The sequence below is a fragment of the Pseudonaja textilis genome, chromosome Z (genome assembly GCF_049901715.1).
Source record: "Pseudonaja textilis isolate UNSWEBS1 chromosome Z, rPseTex1.2, whole genome shotgun sequence".
NCBI lineage: Eukaryota > Metazoa > Chordata > Lepidosauria > Squamata > Elapidae > Pseudonaja > Pseudonaja textilis.
This window is the reverse complement of record NC_142008.1, coordinates 52,230,007-52,248,593: the sequence shown is the minus strand read 5'-3', so window position 1 is coordinate 52,248,593 and position 18,587 is coordinate 52,230,007. Positions and strand designations below refer to the sequence as shown.

The window sequence follows — 18,587 nt, the reverse complement described above, 5'->3', positions numbered from 1 at the left end:
GCATGGGGCAAGTTCCCCCCCTCTGGCCTTTCCCCCCTCCCCTCACTACCTCATGTTGTTCACAATGCAAGCGATGCAAGCCTTGTGTTCCCACACACCATATGGGCGGCACATTGTGTTCCTGCCCAGCCTGGATTAATTGCTTTGGGGGTGACATTTCTCTGCGGACACCAAAAATTTCCTATGACCACCAGTGGTCCCTGACCCACTGGTTGGCGACCACTGCTTTAGAAGGCCCAAGACAGGCATGTGTTTCATTAATTCCAGATTTTACAACTTGGAAGACTCCAGAATTGTCATTTTAATGAATGTTTCAGCAGAAAATCAACGAAATTGTTATATTAATTTGCCAGTAAATTTAACATAGTTATAAAAACTCTCAGCAGGGAAGAATTTGGGCTAAAAGCTTTCTCTCCTATGATGTTTTTAGGTGACTCTTCCACACTCTGCAACTTTCACTAACAGTTAAAAATATGTGTAGCTCTTATGGCAATTCTAACTCAAGATAGTTGATAGTTGGATCTGGGAATATAATATCTCTTTTGGTGTGTTCTAAGACGTGCAGGGCTCCCCCCAGCTTCCTCAACATGGCACTCTCCAGATGTCACACTTGGACATTACAGCCTAAATCATTTGGAATTTGGAGAAGTAAGTGAATTGTGCTTTTCTGGAGTTTCAAGTTAAGACTACACTTTTTAAAAATTACCCAGGCATTCAATTTTATTCTAGTTTAATGATGGGCACATTTCAACTGTTAGCATTTTACGTTGGACTGTTTCAGTGTTTTATTTTCTTTTAATGTTATTTTTTTATTGCCGTTTTTATGACTTCTTGCTGGATGATATTGATAGATCTTGGAAATTGGGTGTGCTTTTAGATGAAATTTTCATTATGGAAAATATCTATTCCCACATTATGAATGAAAAGAAAGGAAGAAAGCTTTTTAAATGTGCTTTGTGATATGCTACTTTACAAATTCATAATTTCAAAACAGTATAATCTTAGGCCATTTTTTATTTTCACAGAAGACTATGCTGCCCTCAGTAATGACTGAATTAGTTTTCCCACAGTCTCAGCTTGGCCAGTGAGAAGGCATAGTGGGAATTGTAGTTCCGTACTCCTATATTTCAAGAGTCTCTTCGTATGACATATGAACTTGTTATTAATCATTAGATCATCTTACATCACTCTTCATGAATGTTGGCTTTGCACTATTTTTTAACCTCTGACTCAACAACACATGTTGGAAAGCTGATGAAAATAGTCCTTAGCAATTCTTTGTTAACATGTTGGAAAATTTCAGCTCTGACTGAACAACATGCATCAGAGGGAAGAACCCACAAGTATTTTTATGTTTGTAGAGAATATCACATTCTAAATTGCAGCCCCTTTGCTCTTTGAAAATATTTCTGATTTTCGTTCATAGAAAGAAAGGGCTGATTCATTTCCAATATTGAGACAGAGCTGGTCTTAGTTCAAGCCTTGTACCCACATGTAACTGGAGCTTTTCCCATACATTTATCTCAGCTTCCACTTAGATTTTTAAACATTGTGTGAAGTCACCATGTTTGCAGCAGGATTCACATGGGTATCCAAAAAGTCAAAATGGCAGCTGCAATCCTTTATTTATTTGTTTATTTATTTTTATGATGCTCATCTTTCCTATAAGATGACTCTGGGTAGCTTACAAATTATAAAACAAGTATGCATTTGCATGGTTACAGCTGTGGTCTTGACTTTTTTTGACATCATCATCACCCCAACTGATATACCAACTGAGCGGTGGTGGGATTCAAAATTTTTTACTACTAGTTCTGTGGGCATGGCTTGGTGGACGTGGTGTGGCTTGGTGGGTGTGGCAGAGGACAGATATTGCAAAATCTCTAGTCCTACCCCATTTCAGGGGAAGGTTACTGCAAAATCCCATTCCCTCCCCATCCCATTAACCTGCTTTCCAGCTCCGTTCTCCTGTGCAGGGCAACAAAAGAAGACCCAGCCGATCAATTGGGAATCAGGAGGCAGAGAATAAATGTTGGCGGGGCCAGTCCGAATATCACCATATTTGCTGGTTCTCTGAACTACTTAAAATCTCTGCTACGAGTCCTCCAGAACTGGTCAGAACCTGCTGGATATCATCTCTGCAACTGAGTGGCAAAGTTTCAGGAAGAAAATAGCTGATAATAAGAATGTTAAATCTTTTTTCACCAATTTGTTTGATTTTAGTACAAATTACCATTTCCAAATGGCAGTTAGTAAGTAGGAAAAGGTATCCTCACATAGTTTGTGCTTGCATCATCTGCAGTTTGCCGAGTCACTTTTTTTTTTTACAGTAATGGAAAAGGCTCCAAATGAAAACAGTTTTTACCTCCATGGGAACTATATTTAGCACAATACTTTTGAAAGGTGTCTGAAAGGTTTGGTGTCTTTTAACTTGCAACACAAGCCTATTTTTAATTTCAGGGACCTGAGTTCTGCTGAACAAAGCTCCATTATGAGCTGCCAACTCATTGGAAAAATCCCATTTTCCTTTACTTTGCCATGGTACCTTGCAGTTGAAAATGTGTTTTCCAAGAAACCTAGTGAAACAGCTGGATCTTGCATTCATTCTAGAACTGCATTTGGCCATCAAAATGAAGCATTTGATTTAGTGATTCCAAGAAGGAAGAGCTGTTTATTTTTTTTTCTTTTTGCTGAGATAGCCATGAAGGGGAGAGAATGGTTGAATTTACATACCACCCCTTGCCATAATGTGATTTACTTTAAAGCATTGTATGAAATTATCCATTCAGTAAGCCATGGTCTATGTTGGGTGTAGAAACTGTGGCTCTACAACTGCCAGGCATCCCTAGAGCATCCCCTAAAAATTCTTAATACATTAATATTAATACAGGAGGAGGAAATTTTTAAGTGTGCTGATAAATATTTGTATTGCTTACATGTAATTAAAGTTCATTAAATGTTTAAAGTTAATTTTATTTTTACCTGACCCTGCTACCTGGAAGCCATTGGAAGATCAACTGGAGTGCAGGTCATACTACTGGAGCAACTCTGCTAGCAAAATGTGGAGCAAACTGGTCAGTGGCCAAATGAAAGATCAATAGGACAGCCCTTATCCTAATAGACACTCTTCATCTGAAAAGGAGCTATTTGACAATCACTAGCTGATGATGCAATAAGAAAGGACAAATTATTTTACCTCTCTGATTGTAATGGACTATGTATCCCTGCTTGGTCTGTTTTCATTATCCTCCATCTTCACCCCAGATTTTTCTTCGGCAACTGTATCTTTACAAGGTCCTTGAAGAACCAATGAACCAACTGATTTTGGTCAATCGATAGGCCTCATGGGAAAAACTTAAGTCTTCCTGTCAGCAGCACACCAGGTCCTCAAGCAACTTACTCCTAAGTACCTGCCAGAGATCAGGTGAATCCATAAGCTGTGCCAGCTGTCCAGCAAATGGGTGTAGTTCCATATGGACCAGGAAATAATCCATTTACAACAAAGAGCAGATTTAATATTCACATCAAAATTATATAGCACTATTTGGAGGCAAAAACCATTTAATATTTACAACTATTCATATGACTTGGATAACTAGGAGCAAGCCCATAATTGTCATGGAATCCATTAAATATACTTTGACTTATTCCTGAGAATGAAAATACCAATATATGGGAGTCCTCTGTCACCGTTGGCAATCAGATTCAGATCTGTATATAGCACTATTTGGAGGCAAAAGCCATTTAATATTTACAACTATTTATATGACTTGGATAACTAGGAGCAAACCCATAATTGTCATGGAATCCATTAAATATACTTTAACTTATTCCTGAGAATGAAAATACCAATATATGGGAGTCCTCTGTCACCAAGTTGGCAATCAGATCCAGATCTGTATGTGTTTCTATGTGCCACTGCAGCCATCACTATGCCTGTAGATAGCTGTTGTGAACTTCTCTGAGTTTGGGGTTGTCCTGTTATGTTGAATAGATACCTTACCCCTATCTAGTAGATGCAAAGAGCTTAGATTGGAAAACCGAGGTTTATATTAAGCCTAGCCCACTTCTACATTCTGCACTGTAATCATTTGTCAGTCCAAAAAATGCCAAAAGACAGTAGAAAGAACCATAAGGCATGACTTTTACATATCTCAACATTTTCCCCTTAACAGTTAAGCCCCTTAAACTACAAATAAGTTGTAATTACTTAAATAACTGCATATGTTCAACCCAAATTTGTTGCAGGATATGGACATTTGTGGAGATTTTAGGCATAAATAAGAGGGCTTTTTTAAGTGATGGAGTGATAAGATAACATACTTTTCATTTATTTTTAAAGGACTTGTCAATGTTGTATTTCTCATTTTTTTTTAGAATACATTACACTGATAATGTAATGTATTAGTGTCTATTTTTAGTTCAGGCTGAAAAATTGAATTGAATACTCTACGTTGTTTTTCTGGTCATCGTTCACATTATTTTAATACTATTTTAAACCTTTCCCCACTCATTCTAGCAACCCTCATATTAGATAATCATAACCTCTATACTTCCCCACAAGAAAATTTTGAATTGATTTCAAATATATGGTGCCATAGAGGGAGGGGAATCAATTTGGTCATTTACAAAAGAATAATTCATTCAACGTGTCTGTTATCTTAAGATTGCAAGAGGATGCCTATTTCCTCTTGGTAACAATGGTCATGGGTAAACTAAAATGTGGACTGCTAGGTGCTTTGACTTGTAATCAGTGGTGTTAATTAAACCATTTCTACATATCTTTTTAAAAGTATTGCATATATGAAAGAAAAGTAATCTACAATGTAACCAGGACAAATACAAATCAAGAAAAACAGAAAATAAAAATACTTTAATAAGAAAATAACTCATTCAACAAATTGAACTTTGATTACATATTGGTGGGTTTCTGCCACATGATTATTAATATGCAATAACAAATAATAACAAATTAATATGCAAAAGGGAATACATTTCTTCAGCCCAAACTGTAACATAAATTATATTTCCATCAAAGTAAAACGTTTTAGCTATAATCCATGTCCAATAAATATAGAGTTCTTCATATACCAAATTGAATTCCAAATTACTATTATATTGTTCAACCTTTCATCTTTTTATTTCTATTCCCAACCCCCTAATAATGAATTTATTAATACTGGAACAAACAGATACACAATGGAGCATCCCCCAAATATCTGTCATTTATACCATACCTCTCTTCCAACATATTGAGGCTGAGATTCAGCCCTTATGAAATATCCTTGGATAACCAAAACACTAGAAAAAGAATGTTTTATGAACAAAGGATATGTAACATTCTAACATTCACACAACCCAATCATTTGATTAAACCACAATTAAGGACAATTTATGTCAGCAAGTTAGATGCGTTTCCTCTCTTCTCCCTAACATCTAGGAGTAAATTAGCACAACTTCCAAGTGACCAGTAGCAGAACAGGGATATCCCCAGTCACTGGCTTCAAAATGGCGAGTTAAATGATGATCAGACTAACTCTAACCCTGCCCCTTTTAGCTGTGTGAAAATATATTACTTAACACATTTCTACATTGCCTGCCTCACTTAGATCATATAAAAAAAGCTTTATCTATGACTTTGAAGCCAGTGACTTTGAATGACTCTGTCATTCACCTATGTACAAATTTGTCACCTATGTACAAATTTGCACTTTACCGCAACCTTTGTGAAGAATGCAATTCTTCTCAAAACTCTCCATATCCTTAAAAGGGGTGGTAATGCAAAATCAGGTCTAAACCTTAAATACTAATACCTGAAATAGGTTATGGAGAAATCCATATTGCCATTTTCCTTTGCCCCATGATTCCTTTCCTCTGAATTATGGTTTGCATCAAAGGAAAAACTGACTGAAGGCAATTTGCTATGTCTCACTAAGAGAAAGGGATTCTAAGTCTGTTGCAACAGCAGCATCCAAATACTTTTCTACCAACAAAACCAAAAAAAAGGTGGGGCAAACGTTTGAGGGAGGGTGGAGTAAAGGAAAAGGCAGACAGTTGATTTTTTTTCAGTTGAACTACGGGTCCCCTCAATTCTGATCCTCCAGTTTCAGTGTCATTTAAGGGTTGTCTTCTGAACCAGGTTCCTGCTGATGTAACTTGAAAGCTGCTATAAAATCAAAGCCATCCCACAAACCTAACACAAATGCTGTTAGGATAGAACTGGTTTACTAAGACAAAATCCCCCTTTCAAGCATCAATGTCAAGATATGCACACAGGGGGTGATCATTTTATTCAAGTTTTGGGTTCATTTTGCCCAGGCTTCTGACATTGGTCTGATAAAGCTATAATGGTCCTGGCATGACAATTACCTCCAACCTTGAAAAACTTTCTCAGAAGCAAATGAGTCTCTTCTCATTTTCAAAGACTTTGGCCTCTTCTTGACTTATTGGGTTTCCGTTTAAGCTGTTGAAAACAGGAAAATAGAAAAAAAAAAGTTTTTTAAAATAACTGTTTCTTCAGGTTATATCAATAAGTATGTTTCCTTTTCCCTCCTTAGCTTCTTTTATAGCTCTTTCCATTGCCTGTTTCTTCTAGCACAGGGGTCTTCAAACTTGACAGTTTTAAGACTTGTGGATTTCAACTCCCAGAATTCCTCCTCCAGTCATGTTAGCCCAGGAATTCTGGGAGTTCAAGTCCACAAATCTTAAACTTGCCAAGTTTGAAGACCCTTGTTCTAGGATACGGCTGTTCTGATTGTAAGATATGGAAAAACTTCAGAGCACTAACAGAACCTTTCATACATTCTCCATGTTTAACCAATGCCAGGGGGATACTGAAACTAATGATGCTTAGTTGATCCTTCTGTTTTGAGAAGGTGATCTCAAATTGAGCTTCCTCTTCTTTAGCAAGAATTTGCTTTAATTATTGTGATGCGAGCTCAATTTAACAGAAATGAAATTGGATCTCTTCTGCTTCCTTCAGATTTTTATGCATTTAATTGGGTGGAATTAATTAAGAAACATTAACTAAGGCTTTTAACATTTTAATATTAACCCTCCACCTAAGAGTCAAACAACCTACTCTCCAAAAAACAATTTGGTTTTAAGAAAAAATTGTCCTGCAATCTAAAACTCCTACACTGTAAAAACATATGGATTACTCTACTCAAGCAGGATAAAGCAATGGACACAATTTCTGCAAAGCCTTTGATTCAGTGGTACACGACAAACTGCTGTTAAAACTAAACTCTTACGACATTTCTAGATCCCTTCATAAGTGTATTACTGCATTCCTGTCAAACAGGCAACAAATAGTAAAAATAGGGAGTGCCATATCAAAGTTAACAGTGGTGTCCAGTTAACAGTGGTGTCACCCAAGGACCCACACTTTCTATACTCTACATAAATGATCTTTGCAATCATCTTATAAGCAACTGCGTCCTCTTTGTGGATGACGTAAAACTATTCAAAACCACTGACAATGCTACTGTCCTTCAAAGCGACCTTGATTATGTGTCCGAATGGTCAAACAATTGGCAACTCCAAATCTTGACCAACAAATGCTCTGTCCTATACATTGGTAAAAAAATTCAATATACAAAATACAAGCTAGGCGGATATGACCTCGTTGGCAACCCTCACACTGTCAAGGACCTTGGTGTATTCATATCAAATGACCTAAGCGCCAGAGCTCACTGTAACAGCATTGCCAAAAAAGGCATTAAGAGTTGTAAATCTAATCTTATGAAGCTTCTCCTCTGGTAATACTGAATTGCTAACTAGGGCATATAAAATCTTTGATAGACTACTCGAATACAGCTCATCTATCTGGAATCCGCACTGTATATCAGACATTAATACAACTGAGTGAGTCCAGAAGTATTTCACATTTCCTCTGCTCGCAACAGAATATCCTACATCACCAGGCTTGAAATTTGGGGCTTGGACAACCTAGAACTACGCTGCCTACGGTTGCACTTAATTATCTGCTACAATGTCCTACCAGTCAATGACTACTTCAGCTTCAACTGCAACAATACAAGAGCACACAACAGTTACAAACTCAATGTAAACTGCTCCAAACTTGATTGCAGAAAGTACGGCTTCAGCAACAGAATGGTCAATGCCTGGAATGCACTACCTAACTCTGTTGTTACATCCTCTAAATCGATAGTGGATAGTTTAAGGTTAACTCCTTTAACCTTAAACTATCCACTATTGACTTCACCCCATTTCTAAGAGGTCTGTAAGGGGCGTGCATAAATGCACAATAGTGCCTACTGTCCCTGTCTTATTGTACCCATTTATTCGTACCTATTTCCTGTATTCTAATTCATGTTTATACTTATTCCTATTATCTTGTAAGCAATTGACAAATCAAATAAATAAATAAGGATGAGGCTATAAGTCACCACCCAGGGAACTTCTCTCTCTGTGTGTCCTTGTTAACAGGGACAGCAAATCTGTAATCTTCCAGATACTGATAGATTACAGCTGTCAGCCTCCCTCATTATTGGTTAAACATCTGAAGGATCATCAATTTCCCACCTTTGCATAAAGCACAAAAATGATAAGGAAATATAATTATAAGCAGCACATAGGCATATTTAATTTAGCTAAAGCACTGAGTCAAAGAGTTTATGCAAATGTCTACAGAAACCACCCACAAAAGCATGTTTTAGTTTATACCTGTGATCATCCAAGTAAGATAATTCTTGATTTACTATCACAACTGAGCCCAAAATTTTTGTTGCTGACAGTTGTTAAGTGAGTTTTGCTCCATTTACAACTTTTCTTGTCACAGATGTTAAATGAAATTACTGCAGTTATTAACTTAGTAGCATGGCTAGAAAGTAAATCTGGCTTCCCATTGGTTTTGTTTGTCAGAAGATTGATAAAGGTGATCACATGATCCTGGGACACTGCAACCATCATAAATATGAGTTTGTTACCAATATCTGAATTTTGATCATGTGAGCATGGAGGTGCTGCAATAATAATATATGTGAAAAACAGTCATAAGCCACTTTTTTCAATACTATTATAACTTTGAATGGTCAGTAACGAACTGTTTTAAGTCAAGTATTGCTGAATTCTTGGCAGGTTTAAGCAATTGGGCCAGTAATTAAGGTTTCTGAGACTTGTAGTTTGCTCCATTAAGAGGGCAAGGGCATCCCATTCTTGTTTTCTCCCTATTCAATTTAGTGAAGTTTCCACAAAGAGCATGGAGCTGAAGGCTCATTGGTAGGTGTTATTCCCTATGGATGACCTTACCAGATTTCTTTGAGAGCAGTATTGTCTTGGAGAGCATCAGCTAAACTCCTGGCTCCTTGAACTGTTATCTGATTCTGGATAAGCCTGAGGGTGAAAAAAGGAGGGAGAAAACAGGCTGAAGAGAAATATTTTGCACTGGACAAACTCTGATATCTATCCCAACTTTGCAGCATTCTACCTGTACTTGGTCAGAGCTTGGCGTGCCTGATGCAGAAAATCAACTCTCTTCTTAACAAGTGAAGCTGGTGGACAGCCAGGAATTAATGGTTTCTGATTTCTATCTGCTGGCCTGTTTGGAATCAGACAATCTTGCCATAGAAGTGGAACCAAGAGGCTCCAAGCCTTTTCAATTTAAAGTGCAAGAGCTTCTTTCAGGGTTACTGAGCTTAATTGTATTATTAACTCTACAACTCCTCTGTGATCACAGCATAGCAACTATCTGGAAGATTGTGCTGGCTGATTCCACACAACTGCTTGACAAGGTCATTTCCTGGTCGTATTGCGCTGGCTGGGAACCACTTTAGCAAATGCCTCCAAAGACTAGCTCTGGGAAGTTGTCAATTGCTGCAAAGACTTCAGCCCGTTTTTGTTCAATTCAGAAATGAGCCAAACTCTCTTCTGTTGAAGCTACATACTTCCGAGGCGACCTTCTCTCTATTTCTGACTCTTATTTCTCCTTCCAGCCAGAGGTGGTATTCAGCAGGTTCTGACCAGTTCTGGAGAACCGGTAATGGAAATTTTGAGTAGTTCAGAGAACCATTAGTGGAAATTTTGAGTAGTTCGGAACTCAAAAGTTCGGAAATTTTGGACACTTCCGGCTTGTGGTGCTTTGGTGCAGGCAGGAATCCGCGACTGTGCGCGGTCTCTGCCTGTGTTCACTGCCTGAGTGCCCCGAGCCATTTGGCTTCCGGGCTAAGCCACCTTTGTAGAAAGTGGTGAAGACTGGGGGGTTCTGGCAGGGATGAGAGACATCGCATCTCTCTTCCCTAGCCGGCTAAATCTCCCTTTCCGATGGCAGCTGAGTGGCGGTCTGTAATGGCCGCCACATAGAAGAGCTCAGCCGGAAAAAGAAAGTGCTGGAGGAGTTTGTGAAGAAGTGAAAGTGATTTTGCTGACCGGGACAAAGGAACAGTGAAAGTATCCTGGTATTTAACACCTACTAAAGACACATTGTTCCCAGACTGAGTAAGCAGTGAATGGATATTAAAGGGAAAACTTTTTTTCTTTTCACTCTCCTTCCAAACGGAACAGCTTTGAGAGAAATCGGAAAACCCGCATTGAAGGTATGCTAAATGCTAAAGACTATGCTAATGCCAAAGGGATATGGATTTCTAAATATTTAAAGAAAAAATTTTCTTTTGCTGTGAGTGGGAAGGGAGAGGAAAAAAATTGAAGTAGAAGTTGAAAATAAGGAGCAGACTGCCTAGAATTTTAAAGAGCCATTTGAACATTAATAAGACTTCAAAAAGACATACTTTAATTGGAATTTTGTGATTTAATAGCAACCCCAGAAAAAGAAATGGAAGAAGGGAAAAAGTGCTAAAAGAAATAGTCTATCTGGATTGTTTGGTGACTTTGCATCTTTTGGGAAATTTTTTTTTCTTTGTTTAAAAACACTCGGGTGGTTGTTTTGGGAAAATTTTTTCCTCTTTATAATGGCATCACCCTTGGATGAATCTAAAACTTTATATCTAAAATATAAAAAGGAAGAACAAGACTGGAAAGATACTTTGGACATTCTTTTTCAATCTCTAGAAATGGCGGTGCGTTCCTATGGAGAATTGATTGCGCAGCAGGATAATTGGGATAAAGAAGAAACCATCTTTGATGAACATGTGATCCTATTTGGGGAGGAGAAGAAAGAGGAAAAGGGAAAAGGGATTTTAAAACCTAAAAAAACAACCAAAAAAGATAAAAATGAGTTGAAAGGTGGATATAAGGTTAGGAAACAATAGGAAGGGGGAAAGCAGAAGAAGAAAAGGGAGGTGGAGAGACAAAGGGGTAAAAAGGGTAAGGAAAAGAATAAGCAAGGGAGAAAGGAAGGGGTGAGAAGTCTCAACGATGGGAAGCAAGATTTAAAGAAACAAAATTTATTTAGAGACAATGGGTAAATCTAATTGAAAAAGGGATTCTGTAAGGTACATAAGATTGTGTTATTATAGGCATTTTTAAAATAAAATGTTTAAGATATAAATAAGTATTAATAGGTATGATTAAAATGGTTTTGACAGGGTACTAGCTATATTATATATTTATAAATTTGTTTCTTTGTTATTGTCGTTCTTTCTTTTTTCTTTTTCTCTCTATATAATATATTATGTGACTTTAGGATGTGCTAAACAGAATCCCAATACAAGTTATGTGTGATATTAAGTATTATTAGGTTAGGGGAAAGAGTTAAAGGCGTCATACTCCAATTAGTGTACAGGAGAGGTTTTGTTTAAAGAGAAAAAATGAATGGATAGTTGAGAACAGACAAAGAATTATAAGTATTATGACTTGAACTGAGATAAGTAGAATAAAACTAAGAGAGTTAAAAAAAGGAAGAAGCTATATAGAAAATGGAAAACGGTAATAAGATATGGAATGATATATAAAAGGAACATGATTTTTGAAGTGGTGTCTGTACAATGAGTTTTAACCCGGGATCAAGCAACTTTCAGAAAAGATGTTTTATGTTTTTATGTTTTGTGTCTTGTTTGTTTTTGTATTGGAAGAGAATAATGAAAATGTATAAGACAGATGGATATAAAAAATGTATACAATCTAAAGTTAAAGAGATATAATTTGAATAAATAGAAGGAAAGGAAGTAATAAAGAGAAGTTCGGGATAAGATATGAAGATGAATAGATAAGGTAAATATATATATTAAATTGTGTTTGTTTGGAAATGTGATCTTGGAATAATTCTGTCTTTAAATAAGATGTTGTATTGGTTTTTTTAGAAAAAAAATTCTTATGTCATTATATTTTATGTTTTGTTTGTCTGTGTATTGTTTTGGAAAATCAATAAAATTTGTTTTTTTTTTAAAAAAAAAGTTCGGAAATTTTGAGTAGTTCGGAATACCACCTCTGACTGGCCCTAGTCCCATCTATTCTCTGCCTTCCGAGTCCAAGCTGATTGGTTGGGTCTTCTTTTGTTGCCCTGCACAGGAGAACGGAGCTGGAAAGCAGGTTAGTGGGATGGGGAGGGAATGGAATTTTGTAGTAACTTTCTCCTGGAGTGGGGTGGGAATGGAGATTTTACAGTATCGTTCCCCTGCCACACCCATCAAGCCCACCAAGTCATGCCCACAGAACTGGTAGTAAAAACATTTGAATCCCACCACTGCTTCCAGCATACCTCTTCCCCCTTTTTCTCCCCAATCTAGTACCCTCTAGATATAAAAAATAGTGAAACTTCCTGGAGTCAAGATTGATGCCTAGTGAAGACATGTGGCATTTTGTACTTTTAGCCCTCATAGGTAATATTTGCATAGGTGATTTCTTATGCAAATATTAATCTCTCCAATCCTGCTTCATTTTTTTCAAGGTCAGACTCCTACTATGATGCCCTCTAATGTTGAGCTACAATGGCTCAATATTAGGAATCAGCTGGTAAGTCTACTTACTGTAGACTGTTTTCCCTCCTTGCCTCATCTGACTACATGTTGCTTGCATCTTTTCAAAAGAACTTGAGTATGTAGGAAAAGAAGAGCTTTAAAACAAAAATGTAGTGGGAAAAATTAACTAATCATATCTTCTCCCAGACTGATTTTCAGGGCTATGAGTTGAATCACTGGGATCCACAATGCATCTATTTTGAATCCCAAGCCAAGCACTTACTAGAAATAGACAAGAATGAGTCCCACTCCCCAATTTGTATGTTCCAGGAAAAACAGTCAAGCATAATTCTTCTCATTTGATGAGCAAAGACAAAATACTTAAGGGCTAAATTCTAATCTGGTGTAGGCAAACATCTTTTTTAGTCATTATAAAAATTACTGGAACATAATAGTTGACAACTGGCCTGCTTTGCTAAGTGATTTGGAGATCCCCTTTATTGATTGCAGAGATTATGCTCAGCTAACTAACTGTGATCTTGTTACTGGAGGGAAAAGAGACTGAGAGCCATGTAAGTTTATTTGCTTGGTTAGACAATGATGAAGCTTAGAATTTTATACCTACAACTCCTTGACTTACAACTATAACTGGACCCAGAACCTTGGTTTATTGAGTGAAGCATTAAGTGAGATACTCACATAGTAATGCTTTGCTCAACAACTGCAATCTTAGCTCTCCCAGTTGCAGTCATTAAGCAACTGTGCAAGTTATGTGGGCAAAGTAAAAGAACTACCTGCAAAGGAAGGAAGGCAGCTCCCTTGTGTGCAAAAGGGAACTCCTGCAGTGTTGTGTAGGAATGACTTTTGGGATCTAAGCTTTGTCTCTGCAGTCACATCACTATCACCTTGATACAGAGGGGAAATTCTTTAGCTGGCCAAAGTAGCTTGCAATCTTCCTTGCTGGCTTCTGGGAAAACTGGCAGAGAAAAATGACAAATAGCAATTGCATGCTTGTGGAGCATTAGGCAACCCAGTTAAAAGCAAATGGATGATGTGTTAGAACAGGAAATAAAACACCTTTCCATGCAATCATAACTTTGAACAATCGTTAAAGGACCAGTTCTAAGTCAAAGACTATCTGTATGTATATGAACACACACAGTTTAATAGTGTTGGTCTTGAAGCATCACTGGGTACATGCTGCTTTTTAGACACAAAGAAATAAAAAGTGGGACAGTCCAAGCAAACAAGAAATTCTTATGTACTGTACAATCTTAAGACTGCATTTTCTGAACAGCAGCCTAGTTTGCTTTATCAACTGATTGCATAGTTTTATAAAGTTAGTTAGGATACAATAAACTGGAGCATCTTTTCTACCCGAGAAAAATTTCTTCCTGTTTAGGTTCTGTCCCAGCTGTAACAATCCATGTACTTTCTAGATGCGTTAGATTTCCATATCCATGATTTTAATCCACTATTCTCTCAGGGGCTATGAAATAGGACCTTGAAGAAATGTTATACTGAGCTATGCTTCAAAAGTGAGTTGACATTCTCAGTTAGACTGCTGCAAGATCTAGTGCAGGTGTTCCTCATGTCTCCTCATCACGTGACTGAGCCTGCCAAATCATTGACCTTACCACCGTTGCTATAGATACCCCAGCTTTCTGCTCAGTCTGCTCATGAAGACAATCATGTTCTGAGTAGGCTCTCTCAGAGAGAAAGCTTAAAAATTCAGCAAAAATTCAAAATTAAAGCAAATAGAAGCACAATCAGCTCAGAACGAACAGCTGATCAGCGTGAAGATTACAGCGGCTCCCAGGGACCTGGAGCTGCTGCAAAGATGCCTCACTGGTGGAAGGGACCTTCCCGCCCCCACAGGGTGCTTCCAGAGCTAGAGATTGTTGAGGGCCCCTGTGGATTAACTCTTCAACTGTAAGTTGTTGCAGGAACAAGTGGAGCAGCAACAGGGGTTACATTGCCCTAATCCGCTAATTCCCCTCTTTTAGCTGAATGAGGCTCCCGCTGCACAGCTGACTGACTGTACTGTGGGGTGGGAGATCTATCCCCTGCTTGAAAGGCCTCAAGGCTTTCTAGTCTGTGTAGCCTGGGATCAGTGACTGCTTAAACAGTAACTCCCAATCGAAGGAATGAAAGGCAGAGAAGAGCCCTTATCTCCTGCTATGGCACAAGCCTCTCCAAGGCACAGCACAAGATCCAAAAAGTATTCCTCAGCACAAGGGGCTGCAGCTAGAATTAAAGCCAAAGCTATGGCCAGAAAGAAAAATCCAAGGCTGAGGAACATGTGGAGAAGAGAAGACATGAGGCCCTGGAACGACAGTTTGCTAAGGGCCTGGAGCAAAGGGGGAGGGGGGGGAGGAGCCAACTCTCACCCCATCCAACTGTTGCTAGGGCAGATTTGGAAACAGTTAATGTTCAAATCCCACAGTCTTGGTCACCAGAGGAAGCTATTTAGCTCCATCCTGCCCTTCCTCAAGATTTAAACAGAAAAGGCCCCAGCAACAGGCCTGTGGTTTGGCCTACTCCTGCCATTCCTCAGTTTCTGCCACCCTTTAGCCAGCCTTTCAGCCTAGCTGGACCTTACCTAGGGCTCAATCCACATTTACCCCTTCTGCTGCAGGACTTTGCCCAGGGAGCCCTTCAGGGTCTGACATGTCAGATTCTATGAGAGGTGGTGTCTTCATCCATCAGACAAGGTATTGCAGATGGGATCCACCAGCTGCTAGGTCCTTCTGGGATTGCCCCTGGGTTGTGGATGGATCAACCCAGACAGATTTAACCTGGGGCTCCTTCCACCAGTGCTAGACCGGTACATTCCAGCATGGCCAGACAGACCCCTACCCTAATACATAGTGAATGGGGGGGTGATATTAGGAGACTGAGTCTAGGGAAAATTTGGAACGCAGCCACTCCCCTGATCCAGAGGTGGAGGAAAGGGAATTGAGGGCCCCTAGATTCTCAGACGATGAAGAGGTCTCAATCAATACACCTATATTCTCAGGTTTGTCTGACCATTCCTTATTCAAATCCTTGTTACCCAAGCCAAGAATACAGCCCAATTGGCCCCAGATGAGTCCTTAGTACAGCCAAATGCTCAATGACAGCCCCAGGGGGACTCCTTTTTCTCCCAGCCCACTGTCCAGGCACTGTCCAGGTATTACTAGCCCACTGTCCAGGTATTACCATCACCTAGAATGTTCATGGATGTAGTACTAATGTGCTTCTCCAGGCCTGGGCCTTAACCCATTCTCCTCAGAGAAAAAACTTCTACAATGTGGGTCCAGATTTGGCCAAGGCTTTGCAGCTTCCATCAGTGGATCCACCAGTGGTTAGCTCTGCATCTTCCTCGGGGACCCCCACGGAACCAGAGGATGCATTAAAAGGGGAGGACAAATGCTCAGAAAATATTCTGCAAAAGTCCCACCAGGCTTTGGCCTGGGCGGTCCCTGCCTCTACAATGGCATCCTTTTTCATGCGGGTTTCACTCCGCTGGTTAAAACAATTTCAGGAGTGACTACCAGCATCTGACATCAGGACACATTAAGATCTGTGCAAAATTATAGCGGCCACGGAGTTTACAGCTGATGCTACTCTTGATTCAGCTAAGATTGCCTCCAAGGCCATGGCTACCTCTGTCAGTGTGCGAAGGCTTTTATAGCTCCACAATTGGCAAGCGGATGCCCTCAGGAAGTGGAAGGTGGCTTCAGCTCCTTTAGCAGGCGACAAGCTGTTTGGGGGGGCTTTGGAACCCTATCTAGTCAAGACTCAAGACAAATGAATGATCCTCCCTTCAATGCCTAAGAGATTGGAAACAAGACTAGCACCATACTACCGGTCGTCCTTCAAACAAGATTTGGGTTCCAGATTCACCTGATCGCAGAGGTCCTTCCCAGCATCAGACGCAGTCAGGTAGACAACTTCCTCCCTCACAGGGCAGGCGGCCCTTTCAAGGAAGAGGAAGTCATTTGGCCTGGCATTCCAAGTAACTGCATTTATGACTCCCCCATCAGCGGTCATTTGTCTCTATTTGCCACTCGGTGGGAGAGCCCAAGATCTGACGCCTGGTTTCTGCAGATTGTGAGGTCAGGACTTTGCCTAGAATTTCTTTCTTCCCCTCTGAGGTTTTTTGTAAGGCTAAAGGCTAGAAGGGTCCTCATGGAATCTGCCATTCAACACTTAGTTGATATTCGTGCCATCCAGGTGGTTCTGGTGGATCAGCAAGGGCAGGGATTTTATTCCCAGTTGTTTGTCATCCCTAAGGCCTCGGGGGGCTGGAGGGCTATCTTAGACCTCAAACATCTGAATAGTTATGTTCTTTACCGGCATTTCAAAATGCAGTCACTCCAAAACTATATTGGAGAGCGTTCGGAAGGGTGACTTCCTCACTTCCATTGACTTGATGGAAGCTTACCTCCATGTGCCAATTTGGACTGGTCATCGTAAATTTATCCATTTTGGTTACAACGGTCAACACTATCAATATAGGGCCTTACCCTTTGGCCTTTCTTTGGCCCCTAGGGTTTTCACCAAGATACTGGCGGCACTGGTGGCCTCATTGTGAGCTCTGTCAGTGAGAGTTCAATGTTACTTGGATGATATTTTAATTCAATCATCCTCCGAACTCACAGCCAGAAGAGATCTTCGAATTACATTGCAGGTGCTGCAGTCACATGGGTTCTCGATGACATCAAGAAGAGTCATCTGGAGCTGACCAACCATCTTTTACACTTGGGAGCACTGGCCTGCAAAGTCTTCTTATCTCCAGATTGTCAGCAGAGCTTTGCAGTTGTTGGACGGGCAGATAAGACAGCGTCAGACTGTACCTTTGTCTCTTTTATCTCAGCTTTTGGGCAAAATGATCTTGTGCATTTCCATCGTCCCATGGGCAAGACTTCATGCACGTTCACTACAGCAGTTCCTGCTCCTTTACCAACAAGTAGGCAAGAGCCACTCAACCATCAGGGTATCAGTTCCCCAAGCAGTTCTCAGGTCATTCCAGGGGTGGCTTTCCCCAAGCATCACAGTGGGTCAGCTCTTCAAGGAGCCCAATCAAGTGGTTATCACCACAGATGCATGCCTATACAGCTGGGGAGCTCATCTTCAGTTGGAGATGGCTCAGGGGTGATAGATGGAGAGCACAGGTCCCATCAATTGGCTGGAGCTCAGGGTTATCACTTGGCCCTGAAATAGTTTCAGGGTAGTGCAGTGGGGAGCCATGTACTTGTAATGGACAATGTGGCAGCCAAGGCATACATCAATCATCAAGGGGGAACCAGGTCCAGGGCCCTTATGCAGGAAGCAGAGAAGCTAGGCCTTTGGGCAGAGAGGCACCTTCTATCTCTGAAGGTGGAGCACATTTCAGAGGTCAACAATGTACAGGCAGATTGGCTGAGCAGAGCCAAAATAGACCACTCCGAATGGTGTCTCCATCTGGATTTGTTCAGAGAGATGACTGGGATTTTCGGGATTCCAGTTGTGGACCTTTTTGCGTTCCCAGCCATTGTTCAACTCCCCAGGTATTTCACTAGGTTCTGTGCATCAGGGGCAGAGGGGACCAATGGTCTTCGGTCCCAATGGCCAGTAGGCCTAATGTATGCATTTCCTCCTTACCCCTCATTCCGCTTGTCATCAGAAATCCTTAGTGGAGAGGGCGGAAATTTTGCTCCTGGCTCCTCATTGGTGCAGACACTCCTGGTTTGCAGATCTGGTGAACCTATCAGTGACTCCCGCATCGAGGATCCCTCCATCCAAAAT

At 40.1% G+C, this 18,587-nt stretch overlaps 1 protein-coding gene across 19 annotated transcripts in view; it reads right to left on the bottom strand.

The window, feature by feature from the left end:
* The window catches only part of NOD1 (nucleotide binding oligomerization domain containing 1), a 99,866-nt gene that overhangs the window by 20,169 nt on the left and 61,110 nt on the right, over positions 1-18,587 (bottom strand). For 10 of the 19 annotated variants that reach the window (XR_015740345.1, XM_087917778.1, XM_087917777.1 and 7 more), the window contains 2 exons: positions 9,274-9,357; positions 4,855-6,463 (listed from right to left, as the gene is read on the bottom strand). Coding sequence is in view for 15 of the 19 variants with exons in the window: in XM_087917778.1 (XP_087773904.1) it covers positions 6,391-6,463; positions 9,274-9,357 (157 nt within the window). In the remaining 4 variants the exon portion in view is untranslated. Of the gene's footprint in view, positions 1-2,689; positions 3,411-4,854; positions 6,464-9,273; positions 9,358-13,609; positions 13,792-18,587 lie in introns of those variants that run through there. The other 9 variants (XR_015740343.1, XR_015740344.1, XR_015740342.1 and 6 more) reach the window with 6 other exon arrangements.